The sequence below is a fragment of the Aspergillus campestris genome, assembly GCF_002847485.1.
Source record: "Aspergillus campestris IBT 28561 chromosome Unknown P168scaffold_2, whole genome shotgun sequence".
Classification (NCBI taxonomy): Eukaryota; Fungi; Ascomycota; class Eurotiomycetes; order Eurotiales; family Aspergillaceae; genus Aspergillus; species Aspergillus campestris.
In genome coordinates this window covers 1,633,249-1,648,203 of record NW_020194337.1, presented here as the reverse complement: position 1 = coordinate 1,648,203, position 14,955 = coordinate 1,633,249, and the positions used below count along the sequence as shown (strand labels likewise).

General features: G+C 48.9%; 3 protein-coding genes across 3 annotated transcripts; 2 read left to right on the top strand and 1 right to left on the bottom strand.

Moving 5' to 3' along the window:
* Window positions 1-3,764: 3,764 nt before the first annotated feature.
* On the bottom strand, window positions 3,765-4,835 carry P168DRAFT_279429 (uncharacterized protein; the record flags this gene model as incomplete). Its single annotated transcript, XM_024835779.1, has 4 exons — window positions 3,765-3,794; window positions 3,863-3,935; window positions 4,071-4,496; window positions 4,582-4,835. The coding sequence occupies 4 exons, from the start codon at window positions 4,833-4,835 to the stop codon at window positions 3,765-3,767; spliced, it is 783 nt and encodes a 260-aa protein (XP_024696052.1).
* A 3,977-nt stretch (window positions 4,836-8,812) lies between these two features.
* On the top strand, window positions 8,813-10,797 carry P168DRAFT_264429 (sugar porter family MFS transporter). The gene is made up of 4 exons (XM_024834860.1): window positions 8,813-9,145; window positions 9,214-9,402; window positions 9,467-10,406; window positions 10,467-10,797. The coding sequence occupies exons 1-4, from the start codon at window positions 8,917-8,919 to the stop codon at window positions 10,738-10,740; spliced, it is 1,632 nt and encodes a 543-aa protein (XP_024696051.1). The 5' UTR covers window positions 8,813-8,916; the 3' UTR covers window positions 10,741-10,797.
* A 1,892-nt stretch (window positions 10,798-12,689) lies between these two features.
* Window positions 12,690-14,601, top strand: P168DRAFT_230795 (phosphotransferase family protein; the record flags this gene model as incomplete). Its single annotated transcript, XM_024833249.1, has 5 exons — window positions 12,690-13,133; window positions 13,208-13,425; window positions 13,473-13,651; window positions 13,700-14,297; window positions 14,358-14,601. 5 exons carry the CDS (start codon window positions 12,690-12,692, stop codon window positions 14,599-14,601), a joined length of 1,683 nt encoding a protein of 560 aa, XP_024696050.1.
* Window positions 14,602-14,955: the final 354 nt, after the last annotated feature.

Below are 14,955 nucleotides of genomic sequence, written 5' to 3'. Positions count from 1 at the left end.
ATCAAGGTCTACTCGAAGGCTGCCCCGCAGGCTACCTTTGTGGATATCGAGAAGAAAATGCGCGAGGACAACTTCAAAATCTACCTCATCGCAATGGTTCGTTTTCTTTTGCTTCTTGCCTAGTCGAGGCTCCACTGATTCACAGTGTAGGAGAAACCAGTGGGCGATAGCATCAGTCTTATCAACCTCCAGGGAAAGCTGAACTGCCAGTACGTGGTTGGATTCTACTACAGTGAGAAACCCCAACGTGCGAACCTCCGCATGCGCTGGCCAGCTACTCCTGAGGAGAACCTCGAACGTCTCGCAGATGCTGGTTTCCCTTACGATCGCCAGATCCCCAAGTGCGGAAATTGTGGTGGTAAGTCAACTCCGTCCCATCAAAGATCAAACTGACCATCCATGAAGAGATGGGCCATACTGCGCGCGGCTGCAAGCAGGAACGTGCAGAGTATGAGCGTGTCGAGGTGAAGTGTGTCAATTGTAGCGAGCCTGGACACCGTGCTCGCGACTGCACTGAAAAACGCCGCGATAGATTTGCTTGCCGCAACTGCGGGTATGCGCTTCTTCTTTTCCTTCTAGTATTATATACTAAATGGGCGCAGAGAGTCCGACCACAAAGCCTCGGAGTGCCCTAATCCCCGCTCTGCCGAGGGCGTCGAATGCAACAAGTGCAATGAAAGTCAGTTTGCCCATGATCCCGAGCTAGAGGTTATATACTGATATCAGCAGTGGGCCACTTTGCTAAGGACTGTCCTCAGGCCAGTGCCCCCAGAACCTGCCGTAACTGCGGGTAAGTCAAAGCCACCAAGCCGATTGTTCCTGGACAAGTCTAAAAGAAAATAGATCTGAGGATCATATCGCCAGAGACTGTGACAAACCACGCGATGTTTCTACCGTTACCTGCCGCAACTGTGACGCGGGTGAGATCCAATATGGTGAAAGCCAACCACTTTACAAACTAATTCGTCATATAGTCGGTCATTTCAGCCGCGATTGTCCCCAGAAAAAGGACTGGTCTAAGGTCAAGTGCAACAACTGTGGTGAAAGTGCGTCGAATTCTGTCTTCCTTGTTTCTGTTCTAAGCTAATGGTATATCAGTGGGCCACACCGTGAAACGCTGCCCCAGTGCTCAGGCGGAAGGCGAGGGCTGCAGCCAGCAGGAAAATGACTTTGGCAAACAGAATGACTATGCGATGGACACTTCTGCAGACGGTGGCTGGGACTCTGGCACTGGAAACGCCGAGTGGAACAATGGTGCTAGTAACATTGAGAGCCAGGCCCCTGCTACTGGAGGTGAATGGGTTGCGGAAGGTGCTGGATGGTAGGGCGTCGACCGGACGATGTCTAGTCGCTTGTTTCCCGACCCACTTCACATTGTCGTTTGCTCGTCATGTCTGCCATATGGCTTCTGAATCTGGTCTGTTACTTTATCGAGGTAGTGGTACGCGGCTGTTTGATCTGTCCGGCCCAAGTTGTGGTCTCAGATGGGTTCTGACAGGGGTGACCCGTGCCTCGTAGTACTGGGTTTGCCTTGACGGATGATCTGGAACGGCTGTGTACTTGACCATGTTTACTATTACTGCACGATAGGAGAGGTTGATTTTGATGGGGAACAGAAGAGCTAGCCGTATGTAAACAAAGTAATGGAGGTAAATCTCAAAAAGCCAGATACCCAGTGTTAGATACTTCTAGCGACTTGACGACTAAATAGGACAACAGCTACCACTGAATGCAAAACATAAGATCTAGAAAATAACCTCATGTCTAGTATATAGCGTCACCTCTCATAGGAAAGGAAAGCCAAGACCAACCCCCCTTGCCGCCTTCCATACAGACATATACGAGATTTTCTTACCATCGCTTCTTTCAAACCTTCTCACAAATGAGCCACCGAGTTCGACATGGACACGTAACTTACGAAAAAAGGTGCAATCATAATCAGTCATCAAGATCCACCGCCCAGCAGGGCAGAAATGAGATGAAAATATGATCAGAAAACTTGATCACAGATGCAACGTGTAATCAACAGCTTCAGATTAGGCAATTACTTCTTCATTTCCACAGTACTCACGCCAAATCCTACATAAAACATTGCACTGATGGAAATATCATCACCTATAATAGTCATTTCCCCGAGACACATAACAACATATGGCACATTACCTCGCATCACTAAGATTAGGATGGTAACATATGTCTCAATTATAGTGATATGTGCCATCCAGCAAGGGGCTCAATCCCTTTACATGGCTGACTAAACTATTGAGACGTGCAGTAGTGGAGACCATGTTTGGTTTTGCGCCCTCCTTGCTGGGCTGCAGTCTAATGCAGGTGAGGCTGCATGGAACAAGCCATGGTGTTCTAGATGGAGGGGGAATAAATGACATTGCAGGGGGTATGTAAGGTATATTGTTGAGTCTGCATTAGGCTATGTTGTCACTAGCAATATAGATAGGTAATTAGGCGATTACTGAGATAGGTGACTTGGTTGACAGGTTCGGAGATAGTTTGACAGAGGGAACGTACAGGTTTCGAGTGCCCTGTCACTAATTATCTATCACTAACTGAATAGCTTCCTGTTTTGTACAATATACTCCCTACATCTTGTTGGAGAGTGATACTTGTATTTAAGCAATATATTAGCTGACTAGCGTGTTTTACCAACATAGATTGTTGTCTTGACTTTGATGTTTCTCGCAATCTTGCAACTATTCACAACTTTCCTCATACTCATGATTGTCATTATTATTTTGCCTGCTTTTATCAGTCAGCCCATAGTTGAGGAAAGAGCGAACATGCCTGAAAGTGTTATACCATGATTTACAATAATCTGAAATATAGATACCTTTTGCACCTTCCCTGTGGTTGACTTTGTTCCTTCCTGTTTCCAACTTGCAGCATAACCTACAATACAGCATCTTTTTCATCAGAGACGAAATGTTTCTTCCAAAACCTCAGTGTCTACAAACAAACACACAACTTCATCATTATATACTTCAAAACAATATTTGTATCTTTTATTCAGTTAAATCATTACCAAATTAATAGAAATTCTCAAGGAATTTATACTTCTTGTCCTCATCAGCCGCCGACGAGCGGTTCCCCCCCGCACTGCCCTCTCAGGCCAGCCGCCTCGAAGGCGCGTCCCTGCTCTCTCGGGCCAGTCTAACAAGAGGCCGTTAATATGTTTTCAGGTAGGCATCTGATACTACAGCCCAGCATGATATTGCTATCAGTTGATCGAACTAGTTCTAATCAGAACATAGCGTCTAGATTGCCCGCCGCTCATTGGCGGTTTCCAGAAATCAGCTGTGGAAATCGGAGAAACACGATGCTGTCTTCTACTCAATCCTCGCTACTTTTTTGTCTATTCATATGGGATTTGTCTCCTATATGCTTGCGTCGAGATACCTGGTATGTCGGTGGAGTCAGCGGAGTGGGCTCGTATTAGTCGAGATTTTAAGAGGGACTAAGTATGTTGTGGGCGTCGGAGAATGCGGTTATTTCGGGGACGGGAGGTATGGCCTGCCTTCTTAGAGCTTTTCCAGCGTGCTCTCCCAAGGATTTCCCAATCATTCGTACTTAAGTGTTGGTAAATGCCCGCGTAATCTCACTCTTCCAGAGTACCTAGTCTTTTCCCACTCGATTCGCGTCTTGCCTTGATCAAACTACGTGCTTTTCATAATGCCTCTGAAGAAAAGACCGAAGAAGACTGCTGACGTGAACATTTATATCGATGCTAGATCTACCGCTGTGCTCGCAACCTAGACCGACATAGCCTCAGAGTCTGACATCTATATATATATATATATATATATATATGAATATAAGTACAGCGTTGAGCATTCAGGTCATGAATTACCGGGGAACGGGAGATATGATGAATATGAGTACGGCGTTGAGCATCCTGGTCATGGATTACTGTTGTATGTATCCTACAAGAAAAGAGAGAGATACCACTGATCAATTCAGTCACATATAGTTTCTAGCCAAATTGAATGAGAAATTTGCAAATTATTATACTCAGCATTTGATACTAAATCATGGTTTATCAAGTATCACTCCCCTACCAGGAGTATCCGTTCATACTGGGCCCCTGGCTCCCCTCTAATACACCCTCGTAAGTGTTATTGTCCGTGTCGTCCCTGCAAAGCACAGCCTGGCTATATAATGATGGCGGATTCTCAGGTGAGACAAAACGCTGAAGGCCTTCGATCATTGCACACACTATAAGATCGTACCACGAGTCCCGTATGGAGAAAGCGCCACGGCCAAGTTGCATGCCCTGCGAGACAATAAAGGAACAGTCAAGTTCCCATATCACACGAGCCACTGCGGTGTTCTCGTCGTGCAAGCCAATCATCTCCGCGGGTGAGGTAATAACTTCGAATTCGACGAACCCGGCATACGAACTCCCAAGGGCGAGGCGCGTTACGTTGGACGCTATCTTAGCCATCTCATCGTCGCGTGCAGTAACCACTTTCTGGATGGTCCACCTAGACGTGACGTATCATGATCAGTATGGCCAAGAGAGGAGGCAATTTTTTTTTGGGGGGGGGAGGTGGTAGGAGAACATCTTACCTTCGACGACGATCGCGCTCGACGAGCCGGTTGTGGAGCCAGCCGGAAGATTTCTGATGAACGCGTTCTTTGCTTGTCAGGTATTCTTCGGAGCATATTCTCATGTATCTCGAACAGTCGATCAAGATATCGAAGTCAAGGACTGAGTTTATGCCGTCTATCGTATGTGTCCCGACGATTCGAAGGGTCGTCTCCGGCGGAGTGACCAGCTGCCTTGCTAAAGGGCCTTCGAAAAGTCGTTCCATAGAATCCATCTTTCTTTCCTGGTGGGTATGGATGTATTTGTGATCTCTCTCCTGGTGGTTGTGGATATATTCGTTGATGGACAGAAAGGGGAAGTTGGGATCAATCTGGGATCAACGGAGCGAGGTGAAGTGAGTGGTTTGACTTCATCATGTCGTAAGTATGATGAGCCGTGATGGTTTTTCTAACTTAAAATGTATCGAACTTTGATAAGTACAGCTTGTATCTCGGAGATAGCAATGAAAATAAGTTTATGGATAATGGATGACTTCTAAGCTTTTACACAACCCGTTTTTGTGCAATATCCCAGCACCGCACATAACACCGTGGAAAATGACTTGTATCAGAAGATGGTCGTCTTTAGTTATTAAGGTCAGAATACATGTCTATAGCATCAAGTATATATGCCAGGGAGAAAAGATAGTCAGAATCCTTTGTTGGTATAGGGCATGGTTAGGTCACCTGGTTGCCAAGTAAGCCAGGGCAGTCATCCCCATATACCCAGGCCCCCAGTCTCCCCAGACACAGCTGACAGAATCCCACTAACGACTAGTCATTATAGTGCCAACCTACCACCTCCCACAAAAATGCAATAGTCTGAATACAGTGACAATCCTCGAGGTCCGAGAGCGCACCAGGCTGACTGTACCACGCCCAGTCTCCCCATCGAACAGGATGCAAAAATTTCCCCAATCATCACCTCAAAATCGAAGAAACGAGCCAAAAATCCAGGGGTCATACACTCCCTAAAGTGGGAAACCACCGGAAGAACCATCCGTGCAACAAGCAATTTGGGCCGGGCTGAATCTCCTAGTCTACTACGTCGGTGGCTGGGCCGCATTCAGTTTTTCACTTTTCAGCCTTAGCCTTTCTCTCTTTCTCCCACGAAGAACCCTTACTGGTGGTTATTTCCGGCGAGGATCGAGGCGATCATCCTCATCAAAAGACGCCCCGGTGGGGAATATAATCAGCAGGTGTGGCGGCGGCTCTACCGTCGTTGAGGGCGATCTCGGACCATCCGTTTCGGTTCAATCCATCGGGGCGCAGTTGGTCTAGCGATGTCTTGGTGCGAATCGATCGTGGAGAGAGAGAGAGAGGGAGAACCTCTGGGGTATGGGAGGCCCTTGTCTGGGGTTCAATATTGTTGATGTCCATCTTCATCGGATGGTATTTTCATTAATTTGCTGCCGTTTCGCATCGTATTTCTGGAATGGGCCTAATAACAGGAACAGACTACAAACTGGAACGGCGACTAGGCGTGTCTACGGATTATGAAGGGGTTATAGTCTGTCAGAAGTCTCAGTCGACAGCTCTGAACCCAGGATTTCCTGATTACGGAAACCCCCAAACAGGCAATCCGTCACAACCACGGACAGGATCGAGGTATCGACTGCAGTGGAGAGGCAGTGCACGTTTCACAGTCGACGGGATCAGGGTGGGTCGTGACCCTGAACAGGACAGAAAAAGAAAGGCAACGGACAAAAGGTAAAATCATAAAATGGAAGGGATGAAATAATTAGAGATAATATTGAAATAACAGGCGCCCGGGGTTTGAACTAGGACCGGATTCGGCTAGTGTGGCCGAAAGAGGCATTTCATGGACAAAGTGGAAATGCCAACTTGCCCACTTGCCTACTTGCGCCCCGGAAAACAAGAAGTGGCCGAGAGACGGCCTGTTCGGGTCGGTCAATGAGTGATCATCGGAATTCTGCCATAGTGGTCATTTTCACGGGATAATAGAAATAATCGATGACGCTGAGCAATAACGACCGAGGTTGGCTTTGGCCTTTGCTATGCTTCTCTGAGGAACGGTAGGCAAAGGCTTGAAATTGCTTGAGTACGAAGAGACCAGGGTCTCATAGGACTGAACCTGGCCGGACAGGGTTGTTGAACACGGGTGGCGGTCTTGGTCCGTCTCGGCCTTTTCTGGGCACTCGACAAATTAAGTTTCTCCTCACCTGATGAAATGTGACTCTGAGAGATGGATTATTCGGATCATTCCCTGTTAGGATTTCCCCCCAATTTTCCTCCAATGACGCTCACGTCACCTTGAGCCGACCGTCGCGTTTGAATACCCCGGAACTTGGAAGAAAGTCGCCAGACGACCTGACTAGGTACGACCTTAGTATCGTTCTTAGTCCGTGGATCGCTTCTCTGGTTGGTCGAGGCGGTGGGGAAACCCTTCTTCTCCGCCATCACGTTGATTAGACCCGACCAGGTTAGCGAGTGCCATTGCGGGATGGATCCAATGACATCGAGGGTACGATGATGCCGTCCCAGGCCGACCATAGGACCGGACGAGGGGACAAAAAAGGCGGGACAGGGACAGGTCATGGGTCCAGTCGTCGTCAGGTGGTGTGGAGGGTAATCAACGATGGTGGTGGACCATCATTCTGCCTACAGGCGCCTGGGAAAGTGGCTGCATTCCCAGCAAGGCCAGATAAAATAATATTAACTCAGATATAAAACTTCATCCGTTCACATTACTTGTCGAATTGAGGACGGACGTGGAACCCGCAGGAATGCTACTGCCGCAACGCACAGTCCAATGTGCCCATGGTGAGATCGGAAACACGCAAGGGATGATGACCACGTCGGCATGTCTCCCACGAGTTGGGCGGATAGGGCCGAATCGCATGTTTGGTGCACCCACTTTTCTCTCCCCCCTCTTCCTGCCCCAGTGTCCACCCCGGGTGCAACCCCCCTTTCCCTTTTTTTACCCTTTTCCCCATCCCACAAAAAACCAGTTGAAATCCGGAGTCCCCAAAGTCCACTTCCTCCCGCCCACTCGTCCCCGGATTGATGTTTCATCGGGTGGATATTGGAGCCGTGAGGCCCGTGACCGTCAAATGGACCCGATTCCAATACGACGTGCCCCGTTTGGCCCGACTAGGATTCCTGTATGAGCCATATTTCGGGATGTCCGGACAGCCGAGGATAAAATCAATCAATCAAACCCAACCCCCGTGCATGGAGGCCGTTGGTCTCGGGCTTCTCGAACATCCTTCGATCAATCCTTCTCCTTCCTGGCGTGATCGCCCTCTCATTTCTGGTCTGTAAGAAACCGGCTGGCGGCATGCATCCCACTAAGGGAGTAAGCATTAAGAGAAGAACGGGAAAGTGAGCCGTCAGAATAGAACATTCGACACGGATGAGGATCCAGCTAGAGTAGACACCCTCCATGTTCTCTGCGATTGCGAAGTATGGAGATCGTCCTGGATCCGGGTTACCCAGAAATGGCTAGCCCTAGTGCCTGAGGACGTCCAATCACGGGATGGGAAGTAAAACCTGCCAATGACCAAACTTTCCCCGACGATCTTTCTCTCTCTTCTCTCTCACTCTCTCTCTCTGTTGCTTTCATCATCGTCATCAACTACCTATCCGAGTCAATGGACTGGGTCATTCTCACCATGTGGGGCCTCGCTCTATACTTCCCCCCCAATCAACTCTAAAAACCGAGAAAGAGAGACAGAGAGAGCCCCAACATGCAAATCAAAGGGACTAGCTGAATAGTACATGGCATGTTGCACCCGACTCCATGACATTGACACCACGGTCACCAGTGGATACGGATGTCTCTCGTTTATGAAGCCATCCAATCAATGGATCGGCACCTGGGATCGTTGTTCGCTTGAAATGCCCTGATGGTCCCGTTGCTGGCTGCATCTGGTAAGGTGCTATTCCATACCTCCAGGTTCCCTTGCACCAGTCAGTGTTGGTTTCCGTTCTCCCCAGTTCTTCTCCAGGAATTTAATTTCATGTAAATAATAATATGATGCGTTATTATTACCGCTCTGATGTTTTGGACTCTATTCATTGACACCTCACCTTACTTGTACTTGGTCCTGCTTTGAGCATGGCTGTCGGCTCGTCCTTTTAAACCCGGCCGCATCCCCTCCCCTGTCCTACCTTCCTGGCTAATCTGGGTCTTGTTTTTTTTCCTTTTACTTCTTTCCCCATTGTCTCCATTATTCGATCCCATCTCCCTTCTCATCTCTTTTCTTTGTGCCCTCTCTTTCGGGGTTGTCCTTTAATCAATTCTGGTAATCGTTTACTGACACCTCACTGGTCGCGTCCGGCTGTTGCGCCAAAATGCCGCGTTCTTACTTGGGCCTGCAGGGCCAAAAGCTGCAGATCGCTATCGGCCTCATCGCCGGTATGGACTTTCTGCTGTTTGGCTACGATCAGGGTGTCACGGGAGGTCTTTTGACCCTCAAGTCGTTCGCCAAATACTTCCCGACAATTGTTCAAGTCGGAGATGCGTGGAGGGAGATGCAGGAAAACGATCCGGCTGCGGCCAGCGCCCAGTCGACTCGTCAAGGTGAGTCGCGAAGCTGCTGCCGAACCACACCCATGATGGAGCTCTCACTGACCCCTTATAACCTCTAGGTATTGTCGTTGCGGCTTACAACTTGGGATGTTTCGCGGGTTCCATTCCGACGATCTGGGTCGGTAACTGGCTGGGTCGCCGCAAGACCATCTTTCTTGGTTCTTTCATCATGGTTATTGGAGCGCTGCTGCAGTGCACTGCGTACGATCTGTCCCAACTGATCGTGGGCCGCCTGGTGACTGGTCTTGGTGAGTACCCGAACCCACCGCGGAGGACCCAGGAAACGGAGGCAGGGAACTAATCGTCCGATAGGAAACGGTATGAATACGTCCACGGTACCCACGTGGCAGTCCGAGTGCTGCAAATCGAATCGTCGGGGTCAGCTGGTCATGATCGAAGGCGCCATGATCACGTGTGGCATTACCATCAGCTACTGGGTCGACTACGGACTCATGTTTACCGACCCCAGCGAAGTCTCGTGGCGTTTCCCCCTGGCCTTCCAGATCTTCTTCGCTGCCATCATCTTGGCCTTCGTCATGTTTCTGCCCGAGTCGCCGCGCTGGCTCATCCTCAAGGGTCACGAGGACGAGGCCGAGGAGGTGTTGGGTGCTCTTTTGGGTGAGGAGACGGACTCGACCTTCGTCCAGACTGAATATACCGCCATCAAGGCCACCGTCTTGGAGATGGCCAAGGGCTCGTTCAAGGACATGTTCACCATGGGCGAGGATCGCCATCTCCACCGGGTGATTCTCGCCTACGTCAACCAGATGTTCCAGCAGATTTCAGGCATCAACCTCATCACCTACTACATCCCGATCCTCCTGGAGAATCAGCTCAAGATGGACACCCAGATGTCGCGTCTGATTGCTGCGTGCAACGGTACCGAGTACTTCATCGCCTCGTGGGTGGCCGTCTTCACCATCGAGATCTTCGGCCGGCGTACGCTCATGCTGTTCGGCGCCGCGGGCATGTCCCTCTCCATGGTGGTCCTCGCCATCTGCAATGCCATCAACACACACCCCGCCCAGATGTGTATGATTGTCTTCTTCTTCGTGTTCAACACCTTCTTCGCCATCGGCTGGTTGGGCATGACCTGGCTGTATCCCGCCGAGATCGTGCCGCTGAAGATCCGTGCGCCCGCCAATGCGCTGGCCACCTCGTCCAACTGGATCTTCAACTTCCTGGTGGTCATGATCACCCCGGTTGCGTTTGAGAACATCGGGTATAAGACCTACATTATCTTTGCCGTCATGTGAGTTCTTGCCCCTTTTTCCCTTTTCAGTATTCTTTTGACATCGGCTGACCTGTCCAGTAACGCGGCCATCTTCCCCGTCACCTACTTCTTCTATCCCGAGACGACCCACCGTTCCTTGGAGGAAATGGACCGCATCTTCCACAAGACCAAGAGCATCTTCTCGGTCGTCAATGTGGCCGCCACGGAGCCCCACATGTACGGCAAGAAGGGTGAGCTGCTGCACACGCTGGACGATGTCGAGGATGCGGCTATACACGCAGTGCGCCGCCAGAGTGTAGTGGACCACACCCACAAGGCTATGGACAGTGATGAGACCAGCACGGAGAAGTAGGAGGCTATCAGCGGAGTGGGGTAGGCTGATTTGGTTTTCTTCATCTGATTTTACGACTTTTTTTTCTTTTTCCTTTTTTTTCATAGCTTCATCGGTCGCCGGAGTCGATTCCGATCGGCCCGTCTCCGAGCTGGTGGACGATATACCCAAACGGTTCTGTAATTAGGTTTTATATCCGGGCGCGAGTGGGTCTTTCAATACATTGTACACTTTGCCTGATTCCAACCACGGGAGTGAGGACTAGGATGAACTACCCTATCTATGTATCTCCACCATTCAGCCCTACGACTTGCATTAAGGGATCACACAACGTACATATTAGAATGTCTACCACTAGACCGAAAATGTCTAAGAATGGATGTGAATGCATCGTCGATCAGGTCGGCTGACTACGTAGTCTACAGCCCTAACAGGGCTTTCCTGGTCTTTATGTATCCATCCCCTTTGTTCCTACCTATGGAGCGATGGGTCTACTCTTACTGATTGCAACTTGCATAGCATATTACTCTAACAAAGAGATCAATTTCATTATCTTAACAAAAAAATCACTTCTATCACTTCAACAAAGAGATCAATTCAACTCCGATTCATCAAATCTAACATATAAAACAAGACTACTCCAAAGCCCCATCAAACCCCACAAACAAATCTATCACTCTCCCCACTAACCCCAACAACCTCAACACCCCCTCCCCCAAAACGCGCCAACAAACACAAGGCCAACAAACTAAAGATCCCCCACAGCCCTCTTAACATACATCTCAGCATAGTACAGCATAGCCCGGTCCCCCTTCTCAACCACATGGTCGGGAAAAGAAAAGCAGATCCAGACGCCGCCGCCGAGGCCGCCGCCGCCGCTGCGGACGGGGCAGGCGTACACCGCGCGGCGGGACTCGGGCCCCTCCTTGTGGATGGCGTAGTGCAGGGAGCGCTTGATGGCTTGTAGCAGCTCCTCGTCGGAGTCGACGGTCTTGTTGTGGAGCGGGATGAAGAAGCAGTGGGTTGTGGGGTTGGAGGGGTCGGGCTTGGTGCCGAGGGTGGAGGTGTTGTAGAGGATGGTTGTTGAGGAGGTGAAGGTTAGGGGTTTGGGGGCGGTGGTCCAGGACTTCATTTTGGGTGGTTTTTTCTGGTTTTTTTTTCTTGAGGTGGCTTTGTTTGGTTTGCGAGGTTGTGTGGATTGGAGGATTGGATTGTGAATTGGATTCATTACTGTGAGGTCATGTTGGGTATTTATACTCCTCGAGCTCGAAACTTCACAAATATCTTTGTTGCGTATCATGATAATGTTCATTATACTGTATACATGGGAGATGCCTTCCCCAATCTTTGTGCAAGCATACACCGGATCAAAGATTCGAAGCAGTGGTACAAAGAGTATAGCTAGAGCTTTGTTAGTATGAAGCTCATGAGCTTCATTGTGGATCCTTATTCTTGTGCAAGGTGTTTGTGCGAGGTGTTTGTCCGCTCTATGAAAGACTCGGGTGGGGCTTTTGTATGACAATGAAGTACCTCGTTCTTTTATACGTGGTTTTTAGCGTGTTGGCTTTGAGATATAGGTTTGTGCCTGAATAGTTCGTAGTATTAAGTCAGATGCTGACGTTGGAATCTGCCAACAGTTTATGAGATGTGGAATCAATGTTGGGAATAATCCTATTATGGCTGTTGTGCCTGGGGAAGGCATTGTTTGGGTGGATAGTGTGTGGTGTGGCTATCTAGTCGTAGATTGGACGAGGTTTGATCGGCAACAGAAATTTTCTTTGCCTTTATATGGATTATGTCGTATGATCATAATGTCTGCTAATGCCCTTTCATAAGGTGGTATACATAGATAGATCTATCACAAGTTCACAACATGGATGATGAAGATGACTAATGCACAAACATCTGGGGAGTTACACATACGCGACTACGCCTTTGACAGTCTTGCATCATTGATGTTTGGAACAATCATGCTATTCCCACGCATGTTGAACAGGATCAGGCATGTGTTCCCAATATTGCGGAGAGAGACCGTCTTGTTACCCCTCTCTAGCCAATCGTACTCCCATCCAAGCCGACCATACTCCCATCAACACCCTCAGCATCAGATAGCCAACATCGTCGGAAGCCCACATGACTTCTTCCGCTATACGAGTGGACGATGGCTTTGGGATGAAGCGCAGCGGCTTGAAGAGAGGCATCGTGAGTTCGATATACTCGAACTGCAGAAAATCGCCATGGGACTCTCATCTTCTGAATCCTGCATCAGTATGGAAAAGATAGGGGAAGGGTCGTACAACAAGTCTTTCAAGCTCACCATGGATAACGGAAAGACGGTTGTCGCTCGGATTCCGAACCCGAATGCTGGGCCGGCTTTCTTGACGACGGCGTCGGAGGTTGCGACGATGGATTTTGTAAGTGGTCTTTACCTTTGCTGTGTTGATGGTCTTTGTAGGTTGGCATACCATTGATCTGACATGACTTGTAGTTACGAAACATACTCCACGTTCCAGTCCCCGAGGTTCTTGCGTGGAATGCTGCGGTTGATTCTTTGGATCCTGTAGGGGCGGAGTACATCATCATGGAGCATGCCCTGGGCAAGAATCTGGCAGATGCTTGGACAGACATGGACATTGAATGTAAAATTCAGACCATGAATGATATAGTGGCTGTACAGCAGAAGTTGTTATCTTTGAGATTCTCCGAGTATGCTCACCCTGATCAACAATCCAGCATAATTCTGACTTGAGCAGATACGGTTGTCTCTTCTACAAGAAAGACGCGCCTTCTGGATCTCACCCTGCAATAGTCGAAGGAGACGTGTCGCGTGAACTCAAGCATGACATTGCTGAGAAGTTCTCCATCGGGCCGATGGTCGACACTGCATTCTGGAATAACGGGCGAGGCGATATGGATATTTACTGTGGACCATGTACGCTCCTTCGTCGTTATCACTAGACTCGGCTAATCTTGTATACAGGGGGTTCTGCGGTTGACTACATGCAGGCTCCTGCCCTTCGAGAGATAGCCTGGATCCAGAACCATGCAGTTCCGCGTTCTCCGGATGATCCATTATTCGTGTCGCATAGCCAGAACGATCCGGCTGAACACGTTGCTCTTCTCCAGAGATATCTAGATGCTGCTCCTCATCTGATCCCACAGGAGGCAGATATCTCAGGGTCGTATTTATGGCACACAGACCTTCGTACGCCTAATATCTTTGTCGACGATCGTGGCCATATCACTAGCATCATAGACTGGCAAAGTACATGCGCTGGTCCGTTATTTCTACACGGCCGTCATCCTCATTTTCTCGACTATAAAGATGAGTTGATCTTCAAATTACCAGAGAATTTCAAGCAAATGGATGAAGATACGAAAAGCGTTACGAGGGACAAACTCGCCAGCTCGATCTTAGTATATCGGTATGAGAAATATACAGCGGAAAGAAACCCACTCCTGGACAAAGTGCTCCGGTATCCAAATGGCAAGACATTATCACATCCCATCAGCTTTGTGGGAAATACATGGGATGAAGACATCATACCGCTACGAGAATCTCTGATACGGATACAGAGGTAAGTATGACGATACCATTCTGCATTTTGACCATCCATACTTTCTAACAGATCTTGAAGGGATTGGAATCTCTTGAACCGTTCGACTCAGTGCCCCATTGACTTCTCTCCGGAAGAAATTCGCAAACATTATGAGGATGGTGAAGACTGGAATGAACTCCAGGACTTCTGGGATGCTTTATCTGGTGTCATGGCCCGGGATGGATGGACCTCGTATGTCACGTACGATGAAGCTGTGTCTGTCTATTCTCAGATTCAGGCCACACAGCCCTCCACGGACGATGTAGTGCCGGGGAGGAATTGAACTTCCTGAGAGCTCGAAGAGAGGATAAACGACCATATATTTGATGATGATAATTCATACTAATGTCTATGTAGACTCCACTACTTTTATACTATTCCGTAATGTCGGATTACAAGACCAAGGTCAGTCAGAATGAACCCTAAATGGATATTTATAATACTTTGATGCAGTGGTGTATATAATCGATCTCGCCCCTCATTGGCCGTTCAGAGATTGCCCATTCCGGAGGGATTTCCGCATCAGCTGACCTTCCCCTTTCTCATCTTCGGTGAAAAACTTCAATTGAAGATCTTACACTTCTTTCCACTCGAGGAGATACCTACACAATCAGTCGTTGCGTGACGTCCACCGCCT

What these genes read in the sequence shown, in the direction of transcription:
- P168DRAFT_264429 (XM_024834860.1), top strand. Translation starts at nt 8,917, where the DNA reads ATGCCGCGTTCTTACTTGGGCCTGCAGGGCCAAAAGCTGCAGATCGCT. An exon ending in CGCCCAGTCGACTCGTCAAG is followed by an intron (nt 9,146 to 9,213) that starts GTGAGTCGCGAA and finishes TATAACCTCTAG; the next exon opens with GTATTGTCGTTGCGGCTTAC. An exon ending in TACATTATCTTTGCCGTCAT is followed by an intron (nt 10,407 to 10,466) that starts GTGAGTTCTTGC and finishes TGACCTGTCCAG; the next exon opens with TAACGCGGCCATCTTCCCCG.